This window comes from Grammomys surdaster, unplaced genomic scaffold (assembly GCF_004785775.1).
Source record: "Grammomys surdaster isolate TR1022 unplaced genomic scaffold, NIH_TR_1.0 126531, whole genome shotgun sequence".
Taxonomy (NCBI): domain Eukaryota; kingdom Metazoa; phylum Chordata; class Mammalia; order Rodentia; family Muridae; genus Grammomys; species Grammomys surdaster.
The window spans coordinates 9,195,059-9,214,121 of NW_021621323.1; the positions used below are offsets into that span (position 1 = coordinate 9,195,059).

A 19,063-nucleotide genomic window follows, 5' to 3' on the forward strand; every position below is an offset into this window, starting at 1 on the left:
CATCTGGCAGTGTTTAGTATGCCTTACATACATTACATGTGTATAAATACTTGTGAGTACATGCACACACACACACATACACACACACACACACACATATAAATTATATATATATATATTCAGGGGCTGGAGATGAGCCAGTGTTGGAGAGCACTTGTTGCTCTTGAAGGGGACCCAGGTCCAGTTCCAGCATTCTCATGGCTGCAAATAACTCTCTGTAACTCAGTTCCACAAGACCTCATGCCCTGTTTTGGTCTCTGTGGCCATCAGGCTTGAGCATGGGGCACAAATAAATCTGCAGGCAAAAACACCCATAAAGTTTTACATAAAGTAAAAATAAATTTTTTTTATAAAAGGGTCAAATCAAAATTTCCTTGGGCACCTTTGTCACTCACATTATCAAAGCATCAAGACTTTTTCCTAACAAAGAAAAAAGGTAAAAGTTGCTTTTTTTAAATCTTTGATTATAATGTTTAATAGAAATTTTGCAAAGGATTTTTTTCCCAGGGGCTTGAAAAGATCTGTGAAACAGTAATTCTCTTATATTTATGGTTGCAAGCCCAGCTTTTAACAGTCGAGACACCTCTCCAGACTGTGAAATGGTAATTCTTAGTGTGAAAAATTTATAGTTAAAAAAAAAATCATGGTTTTCAGAAATTTTTAGATTTCTAGTTATCTTTTTTATTGTCTAAGAATAGCAATAATAGTCATTAATGTGAGCTCAATAAAAAAGTAAGCATAAGTTTTATGTCTCCTAAACTATTCTTTTATAGACTTAGGCTTTCTTTCTGTAAAGCTGACTTTAAACGTGGTTTGTCTGCCCTGGAATTGCTCAGCAAACCGTACTGTACTGGAAACATCATGTACTGTACACAAACTGCCCTGGAAACATCAATGCTGGTTACGGCAATGACGCTTCACTGCTATGAATCAGACATTAAAGAGTGCTGCTTTCTCCGTGATTTTTAATCCCACAGAGTAGCCATATTAGATTTTCAGATTCAGAAAATAATTATATAGGAGTAATTGACCCCAAATTACCCTAAGCTATTTCTATACTTATGGGAAAACTAAATTATGATTATTCATCAAAATATGCCACTTTGCTATCGATTAGTGTAGGGGGGTTACTACATTATTAATTTCTGTGAGAGTTCTAATAGAAAAGAAGTAATCCCACAGAAAGGGGTTAGGTGTGAGCAGATGGCAAACAAGATCTGTGAAACAGGAAAGACGGAGGAAGGAAGAATAAAACAACCTGGCTGTGCTTATAACAATGGCATTCCACATGAATGGCTCACACTGCTGTCTTAAGTTGTAAGAACTGAAGAGCAGGAACAAGCCTTGGGCAGCCTCTCTCTATATCCTTACTGGTATCTGTCATGGAGCGGGGATCATGCTTAGTTCATAGAAGACACAGTCCTTTGAAAGAAAAGTGAGTGGAGAAACTAAAGCACAAAGCTAGGAACTAAGCTGGGGCATAGTCAGAATAACCCATCCATAGAATTTAAAAGTTGTTCTATCTGCTACAAATCTATCACTTCACCCAGTCTTTACAAATATTCTGACAACACATTGTTAGTGTACATCTGATTAATTGAATATTTTAGTAGTTTTCACTCTGAAGCAATATAAAAATATCTATAATTAACTGACAATTACCTTCCGATCCAACAGGATGTTATGAGGAGACAAGGCCCGGTGTACTATGCCATGCTTGTTCAAGTACTGCAAGCCCTCAAGTACCTCATATGCTATGCACAGAACTGTTGAATAACTAAAAAGAAAGCAAATGTCAAAGATCAATTACCAAGCAAATACAGAGTCTGTTTTAAGGAATAAGATGAGACATAATAAAAGGATTCAGACAGTGATGCTTTACTGTACCTCTTCCATTCGAAGGAAGTGGAACAGGCACATTTTAAAGAAAATACATTTCTACATAGTTTGGATTTCCAGTCTATAACAAAACAGATGTGATATAGAATCTTACGGTTTAGGCTAAATAAAAACCAACTTTGTTTTCCCAGGGGAAGACTTGAATTTGGGTGATTTATAGCAGAATGAGATGCACTTGCCACTGACAGGCTCGGTGTTTTAACAAATTACCAGTTATATTTTTAAAACATCTGGGATAAATCATTAAAAGCCATGAATTCTGTACAAACAAAAACAAAACAACTAAATCCATGAAAATAAGATATATTTTATACTATATAGACATTACATAGTTCCATATCACCTTATAAATTACTCAAGTAATTCATGACTTATTAAACACAAGTTTTAAATCTTGCCCTATTCTCTCTATGTCAAATCTCACAGAGATGCTTATTTTCCTCATCATTTTTCCTATCTCTCGTCCACTGTTTGAGTTTCTTTAATATATACAGAAAAATACAAAGAAATCATTCAATTCAACCTTCCAGCTATCAATGTTAATATTTTAATAGGAGGGTTTTTCTAGCCATGCTATATTTTTAAAATTAATATCTGAAAGCAACCACAAAAAAGTATATTTTAAAAGAATTAAAAATATTGAGGCAATAGTAAAGAATAAATGGAATCACTGTTTGTGTATTTTCTTTCGTTCAGTTTTTGTTTGCTTGCTTGTTTTTTTGAGACAGGGTTTCTCTGTGTAACAAACGGCCTTGGCTGTCCTGGAACTCACTTTGTAAACCAGGCTGGCCTTGAACTCAATGAGATCTGCCTGCCTCTGTCTTCTGAGTGCTGGAATTAAAGACTGTGAAATCATTAAGAAGTTATAAACAGGATAAAAAGAAATTAAAAGGGGGAAACAGCAAGTAACTGATTACTGCACATCAATTATGTTAAATGCCAAGGACCAGCCTTGGCTTGGAGAGAAGTTCTTAGAGAACGGTGAAACAAAAGACTCTGAGTCAAATCGAGGGTCCAAGCTCAACACAGCTTTCCAGACTGCTTTTCTTTGTTCTGCTTGAGACAGTTCTCCAAGCAGTTTTCTCTTGCTATTCTAAAAAAATTCTCTGAATAGCTCATCTCTTGTAGATCATAAGCCTGCACGTTTTTGTTTGTTGTTTAATATTGCAAAAGAATTCCGAGATCTGCCAGCCTCTGTTAAGCACAGATGATAAGTAGCTGGGACCCCACCCTGAAATTATACCTGGGCCTAACTTTGCTTTGCTGAAGGCTGACCCTGAATTTAGAAATCTGCCCACCTTGTAAGCATCAACAAAAGATGTAGCTGGGTGGAATGTCCTGTGACTGGTGCTCCTTCCTCAGTATTTGTCTGACAAGTTGGCTCACAGCAGTTGCTTTTGTTCCTTTAGATTCATGAAGCCCCTCATGATTCATATTTTATCTTTATATTTTGCATAATTGATAAATTATGAATCTATCTATCTATCTATCTATCTATCTATCTATCTATCTACCTATCTATGATTTATTTATTTTATGTATGTGAGTACCCTGTTGCTGTCTTCAGATACACAAGAAAAGGGCAATTGGATCCCATTACAGATGGTTGTGAGCCACCATGTGGTTGCTGGGAATTGAACTCAGGACCTCTGGAAGAGCAGCCAGTACTCTTAACCTCTGAGCCATCTCTCCAGCTCCCAAAATTATATATTTTTGAACTCTTGTTTTTTTTGTTTTTTGTTTTTTTTTTTAGTTCTTTTCCACAGCCTTAGGGGCTGTCAAGGTCCCAGTATTTTCCACTTAACTGAGACATTAGCCAAATCTTCGGCTCCCAGACTTGTGCCATCTCTGATTATCATGGAGTCATTAACATTAACAGGGAGGATACTCCATGAAGGATGGACATGAAAATATGTACATTATTATACAAACAAACCTTACACCCACAGCAGCCATCGACACTCGTGTGCCCATGCCCATACCCCGTTGACCCTGTCTTAGGGGCAGGGGCCACTTCATTCCACCCCCACAAAGGCCATGCCAGATTCGGCAGTTAAATGTTAATGGTACTACTTAACCATTACAAGATAACCATTACAGATCTGATAAGAATATGATTCAAGTATACTTGGTTGGGGAAAGCACTAAAAAGACATAGGTTATATATAACAAGTCAGTGGTTACCATCGGCTTTGGGAACTACAAAGGAACATACGGAGAGCGTGAGACTATTGGAATTGTTCTATATCTCACTTTTGATGAGATATTGTTTCCACACTAATTTAACTATACATTTACAGGGTAAATGGTAAGCTATGAGAATTAGACCTCAGTAAGACTTACTTTAAAATAGTAAGTAAAATATGTTTTCCTTAAAAAATTATTAGTAAAACTTGACCCTCTTTCCTAAATTAAAAGTACAAGAAAGAGCAAGAGATCATGAAGCGTTAGTACTCTCTTCTCTTGTCACTGGGTTGACAACACTCCCCACAAGGACCAGGGACTAACAGACCCTCATGCCCAGCATGAGAACCCTTCCATGCTGTTGGTCACAGCAGTACAAGTGATCACCCAACAACACAGGCTTCGTTGTTTCCCTTGATGACCTCTCAGTGGTTGAAGTGAAGCCCCTAGTGCTGAAGAAATAGCATGCTTAGATCACAGGACTTGGATCAATAGAACTGATCTAACATGAATGTCTCCTTCCTGGGATCTAGCTTTCATACTACCAGAAAGAACTATGTCAGCTGCCAAAGGAGGAACACAACTAACAGTCATAACGACCTGCACTGCAAGACATATGTAAAGGTACAACTCTGGATGGTAGTCAACAGCTGTCTAGGTGGACTTATGGAATAGGGGGACTCAATGGGGGGAGAACCTTGTCTAGTGCTGAAGACATAGCCAAGTCTCTAGGACTAGTGAGGCTCTTATAAGAAAATCTACTACCTCCGCCTTGCTAGACCAGCATAACTCCTCAATTACATTCTACAAGCTGTCTTTGCACCAAGAGATGAGTGTGGTTCTTACTCCACATAAATAAATTCTCTCTAAAGCAAATAGAGACCATTACAGAAACTGGATAAAATTCAGAGATGGATGGATTGTGGGAAACTTTTGCCCAATGAATAATTCTACAGCACAGGGAAGATTACTAAGGAGGGAGATGAAAAGATTCAGAATACCAGGAAGGCTGCTGTAATACTGACTTAGAAAGGGTTGCATGAATAAGATCTAAACAATGACAATATCAACGGACATGCTAACAAGGAAGGGGGAAATCTCACAGGGTCCCTCCCCTAGTCAAAGAACTATAGGCTGAGAGACGGAGATTTAGCCTCTCTCAAAGATGGCTATCTTTATTAGTTATCTCATCTAACACAGCTAGCCCTGCAATCATATGTACACACATAACAAGAGTGCACTCTGCAGGCTGATTTACATCTTTGTGCATATATTTACATGTAACAATAATAATTAAAAAAGAGGCTATCAATTTTATAGTAGGGGGTATGGTAGGGGCTAAAAGGAAGAAAGGAAAGGTAGGAAGTGATATAAATATATTTTAATTAAAATGCTCAAAAAATTTTAATTTAAGCATCTCATTTGGTTCTATAAGTTAACTTTGGCTCCTCTTTTTGTTCTCTCTTTCTTTCTCTCTCTCTCTTCCCATACCTTGACTTCCTTCTCTCACACAACACACACACACACACACACACACACACACCCTTTTACAGAATCTTAAAAATTACTGCCATATTCAGCAGTGACACTAGAGGTCCTCAGCTGCATATTATTTCAACACAGACCTCATGGAATTGGAATCAAATGTTTACAGTGACTATTTTCATTAAACCAATTTTGAAACAGTTGAATACAGAAAATTTGTTCTACTTTTATGGTGTGCTTTTATGAATTGACGTGATATTAGATTTGTATGTCAAAAATAGATTCATGTTAAAATGAAGGAGTATATATTAAAATAAATCATGTTAAAATGAAGGAGTATATATTAAAATAAAAATTAAAAGCTAAAATTCATGAAGTTCTTGGCTACTGTTTGAAACTATAGAATTATACTTAATGGGGTCAGGTCATCAACTTAAACAAAACAGTAAATCAGACTTGCCTTTCTGCTCTTATATACACTTAAGGTTTAATTATAAAAATTTATTTTATAACATAAAATAAAAGAAGAAAATATTAGTGTTTAAAATACGTAAGACAATGGTAAATGGTAATTCTGGAACTTTGTATGCTTGTTTTGTTTTGAGATATTTTGAGGGGAAGAGGGTGTTTTTGGACAGAGTTTCACTGCAAGGCCCTTACTGGGCTGGAACTTGCCATACAGACCAGGCTCAACTGAGAGATCCACCTGTTTCTGCTTCCTGAGTGCTGGGATTAAAGGCTGCACTATACTTACTTGTTTTAAAGCTGTTTTTCTTAATATGGTCAATAAGTTTGATGATTAAATAATTTTAAGTAATGTACTTATAATGGCTAAAAGTATCTAATAGTATATTACAGTTCACTTGACCCTGGACAGTAAAAAGGCAGGAGATATGGATGGAACTAGAAATTATCATCCTGAGTGAGGTAAGCCAATCACAAAAGAACACACATGGTATTCACTCACTGATTACTGGATATTAGCCCAGAACCTTGAAATGCCCAAGATGCAACTCACAGGCCACATGAAGTTCATAAAGAAGGAAGACCAAGTGGGGGTGATTCGGTCCTTCTTAGAAGGAGCAACAAAATACTCAAGGGACCAAACATGGAGACAAAGTGAGGGACAGAAACTGAAGGAGGGGCCACCTGAAGACCACTCCACCTGAGTATCCATCCCATGTGCAGTCACCAAAGGTAGATGCTGATGTGGAAGACAGGAAGTGCATGCTGATAAGAGCCTGATATGGATGTCTCCTCAGAGGTCTTCAAGAGTCTGACATATTCAGAGGCAGATGCTCACAACTAGCCATTGAACTGATCATGGGGTTCTCAATGGAGGAGTTAGAGTGAAGACTGAAGGAGCTGAAAGGATTTGTGGCACCATGAGGAGAGCAACAATACCAACCACAGCTCCCAGGGTCTAAACCACCAGCCTGGGAGCTCTTAGGGAGGGATCCAGGGCTTCAGTTGAATATGTAAGAGTGGAGGGCCCTGCTGGGCATAGGTGGAAGAAGAGAACCTTGACCTCATGAAGGCTGGACGCCCCAGGGGGTGGGAATTTTGAGGTTGGGGAGGTGGGAGTGGGGGGGTAGATAGAGGTTACATCCACAGAGAAGAAGGAGGAGGGGTAAGGGGATAGGGGGTTGCCAGGTGGGTGGGGGATGGGGTAAGGGGACAACATATGAAATGTAAAATAAAAAAATTAAAAAAAAAAAAAGGCAGGAGATGGCTCAGCAAGTAAAGCACCTGTTGCCAAGCCTGGTGGCCTAAGGCTTATCTCTAGAACCCAGATGGTTGAAGGAGCAAACCAACTCCAGCAAGTTGCTCAGTGACCTCTCCACTTGGTGCTGTAGAACATGCATCCCTCCCCTCATAAACACACAGGGTCAGGCTTTTATCTAAACCACGGAACTCCAAAGTCAGAATCTTGTAACTAAGTAACATTAAGTATCACAGTTTGAGTCAGTAGTCTTTAGTTTCTATGCTTTGGTTTGAAGTGATATGCTCCACATAGCCTCCTGCACTTGAATCATTGGTTCCACAGATAGTAACCTGTCTTGGAAGTACAAGGACCTTTTGGATATCATGTCTAGTTGGGACACACAAGGCAATTAGGGCAGGGACTGAGATTTATAGGTTGACCACATGACTTCCCAATTTGCCAAGATGTAGGCAAGCACCCTCAAGCTCCCAATAACAAATCTTTCCCATAATGATGGATGATGTCTCCTGATCCATCAGGCAGAACAAGTCCTTCCTCCCCTGAGTCACTTGTGCCAGACACTCTGTTAAAGCAAAAGACAGGAACTAATACAAAACATAGTAACAGAAACTTGAGTGTCTCTAATAAGTCTCACCATGTGTTTCTAAGCCTTTGTAGGAGGAATTTGTAAGTTTGGAGTTACAGGCTAGAGAAGTCTGAGAATGCTATATGGAATACTTAACAGATGATTCAAATGGGACTGTGAAAGACCAGAATGCTGATACAGTTGTGACCATAAAGGTTCTGTTCGTCAAGTTTCAGAGAGAACAAGCATTTTATTAGGAATTAGTCTAGAGCAGTGGTTTTCAACCTGTGGATCATGACCACTTTTGGCAATCAATCAACCCTTTCACAGGGATCACCTAAGGCAGTCAGAAAACACTAATATTTGCATTACGATTCATAACAGTAGCACACTTACAGTTATAAAGTAGCAATGGAAATAATGTTATGGTCCGGGTCACCACAGCATGAGGAACTGTATTAAGGGTCGGGGCATTGGGATGGCTGAGAACCACTGCTCTAGAGCCCCTCATCTCTGGCAAGTCATCCGGATGCATGCTTGCCTGTGCTGAGGACCTGGGTGAGGCTGGATTAAAGAGAAATGGACTCCATGACTGGAGACTGGATAGCATTCAGGCTGTGGTGTGGCTATAATCACTGCCATTTAGCCAGATTTACAGACACAGCAAGTTTAGAAAGTAGAGCTGAAAGAGGAGATCAGAGATGCCAAAAATGGGCATTCTGGATAAGACAGGAACATGAACCAAGTTAAAGTCACAAACAAGGTGACTATGAACAGAGTAGCTATAATTGTTAAAGTCCCATTAATGAGAACCATGCTTTTTTTTTTCTTTTACAATTTGCATGGAGAAAATTGGAAATGTTCCTTGAGAATAAAATCTCACCCATGTACAGATCTGGGGTATAAAACAGAGCATCCATGTAAAGAACACTAATGTAAAAGGACAGTGCCTGAAAACATAGAGCTTCCATGGTAGACTACTAGAAAACAGTTGCTTTGCATTTCCTAAGATGTGCATAGACAGCACCACAGCAATGGTCTAAAGGGGCCAGACTATATCTGCAGCAGCAGCAGCAGCAGCAAAATTTACTGTCATCCTATGGTGTAACTTGCATAGGCATACAGAATGCAAGAGTGAGAGAGTCATGGAGGCTTGTACTGAGGTTCCAGAAGAAAAGCTGATGGCACCAGATAATGTGTAGCAGAGTTATACTCTCCACAAGACCCTAAGAGGCTGCTATGGGAAGCTATGAAGACCAGGCTTGTGGTGCTATGGAGACCTCTGCAAGATACTAAACATGCCAGTAATGAGGGACACTTTCAAAAGAGAGTTCTAGGGATCAAGTAAAGTCATTGCAAGAGAGAGTGCACGCATGCTGCTGGTGGGAAGACAAGCGGGCACAGGAAGCAAGTCTATTGGCTCAACATTACAAGGAGGCTTCAATGCCGGATGGAGATAGTGTAATGCTTGACCTGCAGTGCTTCAGTCTTGCTTTCCTCTAAGGCTTCTTTGTTATGTTCTGTCCTTTCTCTTTGGAACGAGTTTGTTTACTCTGTGATAGTTTATAGAAGTAAGTAACTTAGAAATATTTTTTGGATGGGGCTCATAGTCTGGAGTCTCAGGAGAGATTTTGTTTGAACAGTAAAACCTTGATATTTTTGAAGTTGGAATAAATGCATTTTGTAATAGAAGATAGCCATTAGTTTAAACACTTGGTAACCAGCAGGTATAACTATTTCTTGGAGGCAGTTGGAATACACAGTGGCATAACAATGAATATATAATCCTGCAATACTTGGGTAAACTGTAAATTAGAATAAGTTTTGGAAGAGATTCTTAGTTTCATTTCCTGATGCAGTGATAAAATACTCTGATAAAAGCAACTCAAAGAAGGAGTTTTTCTGAAACCCAGTTTTAGATTTTAGTCCATCATGGCAAGAAGTCACAGTGATAGAACCTGAGAGAGCTGGCCATGTTACAACCATAACCAAAAGCAGAGAGCAGTGGATTAATGCATGTGTGCTAGAACTATACAGTCTAGGTCCCCATGCCCAGGGAATGGTGTCACTCACAGGGAGTGTGTCCCCCTACATCCATTATCAGAATTAAGATAAACACACACAGACATTCTCAGAGGCCCTTGTCCCAGGTGATTTTAAATTCTGTTAACTTGACAAATAAACCACCAATTCCCTCAGCTATGTGCAATGTTTCCAAGAAGAGATTCTAACAGATTGCAAGAAATAGAGGCCAGACAAGAGAACCAGAGGTCAGAGCTGGTGAGATAGATTTGGGAATCATTCATATAGAAGTGTTAACTAAAACCACACATGCTATTTCCTCAAATCAATGATCCGTGATACTTCTAAAGGTCACTGCATAAGCCAAAACACACATACTGTCAGCAAACCAAGGAGGATACAATTCTAGACTGTATAAATTCAACATGTTTTTTCACCTTATAAAAATCTTAATCCTTTCCATATACATTTTCCTTTGGTTAAATTTTCTTGGTATCAGCCTGAGGTAAAAACTTAATGGAGAGGAAAAAGATGAATTATGGTTAGCTACTGTATGATTACTTAAAAAAAAAGGAGAGAAAAAAAGCCACTGGAGATTAATGCTCAAATAATATTGCAAAGATATAATATGTTTGTCTTTAAAGAACCTCTACTATACTCTCAAGATAAAAAGGCCCTTCATGTACAACTTCTCTTTTCTTTTTTTTCTTTTTTCGAGACAGGGTTTCTCTGTGCAGCCCTGGCTGTCCTGGAACTCACGCTGTAGACCAAGCTGGCCTCGAACTCAGAAATCTGCCTGCCTCTGCCTCCCAAGTGATGGGATTAAAGGCGTGTGCCACCACTGCCCGGCAAATATACAACTTTTTAATATTTATTAGTTTTATAAATTCAGAATCAGAGGACAAGGTGTTTTTAATGATATGCTAATACAAAGAAGTTAAGAATTCATTTTTTAAAATTATGTGATACGTGTGCACCTATATGTCAGTATGTTTACATGTGAATACAGGTGCCCAGGTGTCCAGAGAAGGGTGGCCCTGGAGTGATACTTGTAAGTAGTCGTGAGCCAGCCAACATGGGTACTGGAAACTGATCCTGCATCCTTTGCAAAGGCAGTACTGTTTTTAATCAGTGACTCACCTCTAAAGCCCAGAGAAAATAGTTTCTAAAACTGAAGGAGAAGAACTTCTTTGACTACTGAACTCAGGTATTTATGCTAAATTAAGCAACTCATTTTTTCTCAGATTCAGTTTTGAAATGAAACTTTGACAAATTAACTATCAAAGAATATTTGTAGAAGGTATAAAAATACATCCTCTGTGTCTAAGTTTTTAGGTTTTACAACTCAACTTTTATTTTAAAAAAACTGCAGCTGAATGCTGTAAATTTTGAATGTTACTAATTGGCAATGAGAAAGAAACAACAGGAAATCAACTTTCCAACCTGAACACTAGGTAACTTTTCTCCTCAACAAATAATCCATTTGCTAAGGTCAAAATACAAGCGGAAGACACGGTCTGCTTTGACAACAGAGCCTCCAGAACTGATCTGCTACACTTGGAGAATGCTTCAACTGTCCCTTACTTCACTCTGTGAAGTTACAAGGAGATAGACATGTACTGAACAGCAGCTACGGCTGATCAGATAAGGACCACTGCCTGATCACAGTGGATCACTGATCCAGCAGATCCACTTTTCCTTCAAAGACTTTAGTGCCTTTTAAGAGCATATAATACGCCGGGCGGTGGTGGCGCACGCCTTTAATCCCAGCACTTGGGAGGCAGAGGCAGGAGGATTTCTGAGTTCGAGGCCAGCCTGGTCTACAGAGTGAGTTCCAGGACAGCCCGGGCTACACAGAGAAACCCTGTCTCGAAAAACCAAAAAAAAAAAAAAAAAAAAAAAAAAAAAGAGCATATAATATACTTATATGTAAATGTGAGCACTTTATAAATTAAGAATTTTATAATTCTTATTTGTAATTATAAATTTTATTATAAATCCATACTCTCCAATTTTCCTGACATAAAATAATCAGCAGACCAGTGTTTTAATATATCTAAGAGACAAAAGAAAAATACTCATTCAATAAGCATGGGTATTTTTGTCATTTTTAAATAACTTATTATCATGGCACAAAAATACTAAAATCTTTTATTATGCCATAAAAGTCATATAAAATGCATCTATGAAAACATTATTGCAAATATCATACATAATAGTACAATGTTGAAGTTTTCCTTAATATCTAAAACCAATAAAACATGACCATCAATATTTATATTACAATAATACAAATACATACCAGCAAAAGTTCAATTTTGTCAAACTGAATCAAGATCAAGAAAAAAACTATAATAATTTTTCTAGACAAGAATGTAATCGCCGGACGGTGGTGGTGCATGCCTTTAATCCCAGCACTTGGGAGGCAGAGTCAGGCAGATCTCTGAGTTCGAGAGTTCGAGGCTAGCCTGGTCTACAGAGTGAGTTCCAGGTCAGCCAGGGCTACACAGAGAAACCCTGTCTCAAAAAAACAAACAAACAAAAAAATAAAAATAAATAAAAGAATGTAATCATATTTTAATGATAATATGGTTGCTTACATAGAAAACCTTTCAGAATCTGCAAAGAAACTATTTGAACTAAGAATGGACTTTTCTTTAGTAGGGCCATAGACAGAAAGCCTTTATTGAAAAGTATTCACTTATATTGTCTCATATTAGCAACAAAAAAAATGGAAAATAAAATACAATTTCATACATATTCAATATCAAACAAAAGATTAGGCCTGAATTTAACCACAAGAGTTGTTAATGCTTTCTGTCAATGTCTAAACTAGTGAAGAACAGGCACAGGCCCGTGTGACAGTCTTGTCTCATGGTGGCATGCATGAATGGGTAATATCCGCCAAGCAGTCCATCCCATGCAAAGGTTGGATAGCTCTCATGACAACCTTGCTGATGTTTACTCTGAGGACACCCCAGCAGGAAGCTGCAGAGGACTACTACAACCATGGCTGAATTCAAGCTCCAGACACGACCACTCCAAACATCCATGAGCCTGGAAAAGTTTCTACTTTCTTGAGAAGACAAGCTTCAGTGAACGTAACTACAGCTATTTTCAACCAGTCCAGAAGGGAGTAGGTTTCCTAGTGGTCCAGCAAAAGGCCTGTAATTGCTAGAAGCACAATCTTTTATTTGCATGAAAGAGTGATATGATCACCTTTAACATAAAAGAGTGACACAAACACCTTTGCCATATCACATTGATTCTGGTGATAAAGTCAGCTCTGGAGTCAGCTAGGGGATGGATACCTCCTGCTTGGCTCTAGTAACACAACAATAAACCCAACAAAAGGCTTATCTCAATTTTGTTTCTTTGGTTTTGGTTTTTACTTGGCCTACTTTTGACTGCTGTAAGCAAACTGAGCTGGGAACATGGGGATGAGAGAGCTAACAGACCAAAGAAAAGCAGCAGCACCAAGATGAAGACTAAAGAGAGATGCTGAGTGCAGAGACAGCATGGAACAAAGATGGCAGAGATGGAGCACAGGGAAGGCTGTGAAGAACCATAACAAGGGTGTGGCCCAGTGGCTGGCAGAGCCAACCGAGAGCAGCCAAGCCTCACTAGGCACTGGAGATCTGTAACTGGCCTCTGTCAGAAACCAAGGATACCTACACCCTAGGTCCAAGAACTCTAACATCATCCATGAGAGGAGCTTCAGAGTCCAACATATGAGACCCAGCCAGGGGCTCCACCTTCCTCCTCCTCCTCCTCCTCCTCGTCTTCCTCCTCCTCTTCTTCCTCCTCCTCCTCCTTCTCTTCCTCTTTCTCCTCCTCCTCTTCCTCCTCCTCCTGCTGCTTAGCTCCTCCTCCTCCTCCTGCTTAGCTCCTCCTCCTCCTGCTGCTTAGCTCCTCCTCCTCCTCTTCTTCCTCCTCCTGCTGCTGCTGCTGCTGAGGTTTTCACTGTCTAAGCACCAGGCTGCTGGGAATCAGAACCCAGAGCAGGAAGCCTCTAACCTGAGCACCTAGAACCACTCTCTTCTGTACTTTGCTGCAGCACTCTAAGTAATTCCTCCAAAAGAAGCTTCAGGTTGATCACCTTGGTATTTGGCATTTCTTTCTTTGAAATAATAAGTGACCCTGACCTCAGGATAGACTGGAGGTTTTCCTTGTGTACCTTCCCCTGTCCCTTGCCTCAATGTTTGAGAACTCCACAGGTTCAGAGGGATGAAGTAGAAAATTCCAAAGTCATAAAGACTCATGGGAAGTAATTTTTGTTAGATTAATAGAACTTTACTTAAACAATAAACCTTTTATTATTTAAAAATAATTTTGAGTAAATGCATAAAACCTGTTTAATAGTGTACTTGTAATAAAAAACTAGATAACACTATTATAAGACAACATAAATTTATCCAGTTGCTGAAAAAAATGAATTATATTTTATCATTAAGTGTTACCTAACTCATGATTACTAACTGTGTCTCACCCTCAACATGGAATTCTTAACAAAGTTCACTGTTCACCTGGGACTATCACTGTACATTGAGAAGCTACTATGGCCCCTTTCATGAAAGTATTCCTTGATAATGGAATAAATTCTCAGAACTAAGTTGTCAAGGTTCTCATATATGTATACTCCATTGAGGAATTTTCTCAAGTATTTTGTATTAACATTGAATTTCTATGAACCATGTGAATTAAAGTTCCTAAAGTAAAGACCTATTCTGAATGTTATCGTTATATAATATTAAAAGAAACCACAATCCTTCCATTTCTAGTCAAATGCTTCTTTGGTTGCCAATTTCCTTTTCATCTCTTTGACACATATTCTACATTACCTCACGGGTTTCCTTTCTCGTAGAAGGTCTTCCAAACTCCGCTCACAGTGCTCCGCCACCACCACCAGTCTCTCTGAGAAAAACAAAGCGAATCCACTTTATAATTAATACACTTTAATAACAAGAACATATATCCCTCTAAAGTTACTAACATGCAGTACAAAAACAATATTTTAAAGCACTATTTGTTTTCACCGTGTGCATGTGTGGCTAGTCTTCCTAACTCCTATCTAGCCCCTCCTCTCAGTCTCTCCTATATGTCAGCATCCCATCGACCCAAACTGAAATGCTACCCATCTTCTACCCATAATTCACTAGTCTTCTTATTGTACTTTCTTTTTATCTGCTACTCAGTGCTAGGGATGAAAAGCTCCTACATTTTATCAAAGCTGGAACTCTCTTGGATGGCAGACCTCTAGGGCCCACTTTTGGCTTCTGTATAGAATTCACTAGCCAGATGACCTTGGAATTCAGATGCCTTCCTAGAATGCACAAAGGGCTGCACTGACTCACCAGCACTTCATAAACCAGGGTGGTGGTACATACCTAGAATTCTAGCACTAGGAGGCTGAAGAGGAGACAAGGACTTTCAAGGCCACACTTAAGGATATAGCAAGTTAGAGGCCAATCTGGGATATACTAGACCCTTGTCTAAGCAAACGAACTCAAACTGTCACTTGCCACACAAGAGAAACAAACAACATATACATTTTCCCTTTCTTAACCCCACACATAGAGTTCTGCTATTTCTATCTCCCAATTGCTTCCAGAGCTATATGGTTTATTCCATGCACTGCAATCTGGGTCTAAGCTAGCATTAGCTCTTTAGGCTTCCACACAATCTCTTAACTGTTCTTTTTACTTAATTAGGATGCTCCTCCCACATATTTTCAACCTAAAGCCAAAGTGAAAAGATAACAAATCAGAATAAGGAATTCCTCCTCTAGTTTCTCCTGTATGTTTATGTAATCAGCTTTTGAGCATTCTCATTCTTTTGTGGAATTACACTTGGGTTTCCATGTCTGAAACAATCTTCATCTAAACCTATTTTTTTTTTTTTTTTGGTGGTGGTGGTTTTGGCTTTTGTTGTTGTTTGGTTCGTTTAGAGACACAGTTTCTCTGTGTACCCCTGACTGTCCTGCAACTTGATCTGTAGATCAGGCTGTCCTTAAATTTATAGCGATCAGCTGCCTCTGTCTCCTGAGTGCTAGGATTAAAGGCATGTGCCACTACTGCCCAGCTCATCTTAGCCTTTTAAAAGAACTTTTGTATTACATTTATTTACTGGTGTGTGTCTGTGTGTGTCTCTGTGTGTGTGTGTCTGTGTGTCTGTGGGCACACACTCACTCATGGCACCGTGGGCACATGGCCATCAGAGGAACTTGCAGGAATCAGTTTTTTCCTTTCATCCTGTGGGTGCTAGGAATGAAATTATGGTGTCAGGCTTGGTGGCAAATGCTTTATCTGTTGAGCTAGCTTGGAATCCCCTTTTCAAAAAGGATGTATTTATGTTCTGTGTGTTACAGTTCATGTACAAATGTGTCTGTGTGAACATGTCAGGTGTGCATTTGGAGGTCAGAGAACAACTTACTGAAGTCAGTTCTCTCCTTTCATTACGTGGGTTCCAGGGAGAGAACTCAGGTTTGTCACCTTTTCCACTCAGTCGTTTTCCTAGACCCCTTCATTTCAGCTTTTTATCTCCTGTCATGTAATAGTCTTTAAAACAGACTATTTTTTTCCGAGCTTAAATGTTAACTTTTCAATTCATTTACTAATCTCTCTGTTCTAGTTTCTTCTAAAGAGGAAGAAAACAATAATGTCTGCATTACTGAGAGGAGGGTGAACTGAATCCACATATAAATAGGACTGAGAATAGCTTCCTGCACAGAGCCAGGACTGTTAGCTTTTACCATTATTCAAGATTCAGGTCTCAGTAAACATGATTTCCTCAAGGGATTCTGGTTCCCCAGAATTCAGTACTCTTATATTTTACACGGTACTTTTCTGTTGAGTCACTAACTTTAAACATTTGCATACATTTTTACTCAGTGCCATTCTTCTCTACTTAGATAATATAATTTATGAAGGCAGGAATCATGTTGGTCTTGTTTGGAACTTCAATACTAGTGTCTATAATTCACTTAAAACATATAGGCACACACTAAAATGATATATGTTAAACAGTGGCACGGCAAGACGGTGCAGTGGTTCCTTCATCCTGTATTCTTGATGAGGCCATTTCAGGTTTAACTAAAATTTGATTTCCTTGATGGAGAATCCCATGGAAAATTACCCAGCTCTATCCTAGGAACTTAATGTCAGGCTGTCCTAGCTAACTTACCTCTGCTTCTGTTAAACTGCCTGTTTATGCAAACCTCCCAGCTAGTTAGATGCTTATCTTAGCTTCTGCCAAATTGCTTGCTTATGTGAAGCACTGCCCCACTCTCCTCCCACACCTCCCCTCCCACTATGAAGCTGCTGAACTGAAGGCCAGGATGAATATGGTTTTCTGAGGGCTACATCTAGGTCCTTGAATACCTTGATATCGTCTCAGACAGTTGGAAGAGATATTGGCTATAAACTGTGTCTGAGTGGTCCTTTCTGGTGGGCCCCCATAAGAAAACAAATTTATTAGAGCATACTGGAAACATTAGAATGATCACAGTCATCTAACCAGATTTTTTCTGTGTTGAATACATGTTTATGTTCTAACTAGATATAATACCTTAGTAGCATTGAAATTCGTATACAACAAAACATCAGAATTTATTTAAGTATACATATTTCATTAATCAGCCACTTACAAGTGACTAAGCATAAGCCTTTCTGTCTCTAGGAGACCTGTAGAGCATGTGCTCTACATCTGAAGGTTTCCTCTGGAAACATCTTCAGCGTCTATCAAGGCTTCACAGTTCTGTTAGTTTAAACTGTTGTAGTACTGTAGAGCCATACCCATGGCAGAACATCAGCATTTCTCCCAGAGGTAAAGGAGTATAGACTGAAGGAATAGTTCCATTATGAATGTCTCTTTTTTTTTTTTCAAGAACTCATTAGAAGTGTATGCATTCCAAAATTCTGGATCTGTTTGAAAATAGATTCTCTTTGTTATAAAAACAATCTGGTCGCACAGAATAAAATGTTTGGGAATCATAATGTGCCAAATAAAAATCAGCAATACAGTGGCATTATTTATAAATAACAAATATGTAAGGCTAGAGAGATGGCTCATTGGGTAAGAATGCATTCCCTCTTCCAGAGGGCCCAGGTTAGGTTCCAACCACCCACACCCAGTGTTTCACAACTGTCTATCACTCCAGCTCCAGGGGGTCTAAAGGCAACCGCACTAACATGCACATATTCCTCCGACACACACATGCAATTAAAAGTAATAAAAATATTAAAAATTAAAACCAACAGATGTGACACTAAGGATGAATAAGCATGAAATAATCTTTTTTCCCTAACAAAATTTCTAATAAATTTCACACTGTACATCTATCTAGAACTGTGTGTTTTCAGTCAATTCAAAGAAACACAAGGTTAACCAGGAAAGATAACAGAGAAGTTAAATAAATAAAGGCAATAAAAGAGAGACTTGGGGTCCACAGGTATGGCTCTGAGACTCAACATGCTTGTCAGGTTAGCCTGACAAACTGAAACTCACGTAAGTGTGAAAGAGAGAACTCTGAAGTACTGTTTTGTGACCTTCCACATGCATGCCAGAACATGTGTGTATCCCAGTTTATAATGCATAACATGCACAGTCACAGAAAAATATAAAAGCTTAAAACAGAAAGTTTTAAATTTTTTAATATAAAGATGAATTATGAATGTCTTGTAATATTATCTGTTATCAACCTATAGTTCCTGTATCATTCCTGTTATTCACAGTAAAAACTAGCTCACCAGAGACTAGCTCATCACCTTCAAAATGTGATACTTAAGTAAATGCTTAAACAGTAACACTAACAAAGGAAAACTGATTTGCAAATATGGGTGGTACTGGGATTCTGCAATGGTCAAATGTAAAAGTCAGCTATAGTGCTCAGGTATTCAGACAAACACTAGTCTAGACTACTCTATGAAGAAATTGTATGAATGATTTGAGTTTCTAGCCAGGGCCCTTTAGAAAGCTTATCCTAAATAACCTAGGTGATCCTGATTCACAGTTTGAATGATCAATCATAAGACAGAACTGAAAGCTCTCTGAAAATGCAGCAGTCACAGCTCCTGACCAAAAATAAATAATTCAGTGTCTCCTTAAAAACACTCCCCCTTCTCTCTCTCTCTCTCTCTCTCTCTCTCTCTCTCTCTCTCTCTCTCTCTCTTTTTCTCCCCCTT

At 38.9% G+C, this 19,063-nt stretch overlaps 1 protein-coding gene across 1 annotated transcript in view; it reads right to left on the minus strand.

The window, feature by feature from the left end:
• Tbck (TBC1 domain containing kinase) overlaps positions 1–19,063 on the minus strand; it is a 149,582-nt gene that overhangs the window by 122,583 nt on the left and 7,936 nt on the right. Inside the window, exons 3-4 of the mRNA XM_028760363.1 lie at positions 14,723–14,795; positions 1,663–1,777 (exon numbers count right to left, since the gene is read on the minus strand). Of these exons, the coding sequence (XP_028616196.1) occupies positions 1,663–1,777; positions 14,723–14,795 (188 nt within the window). The remainder of the gene's footprint in view (positions 1–1,662; positions 1,778–14,722; positions 14,796–19,063) is intronic.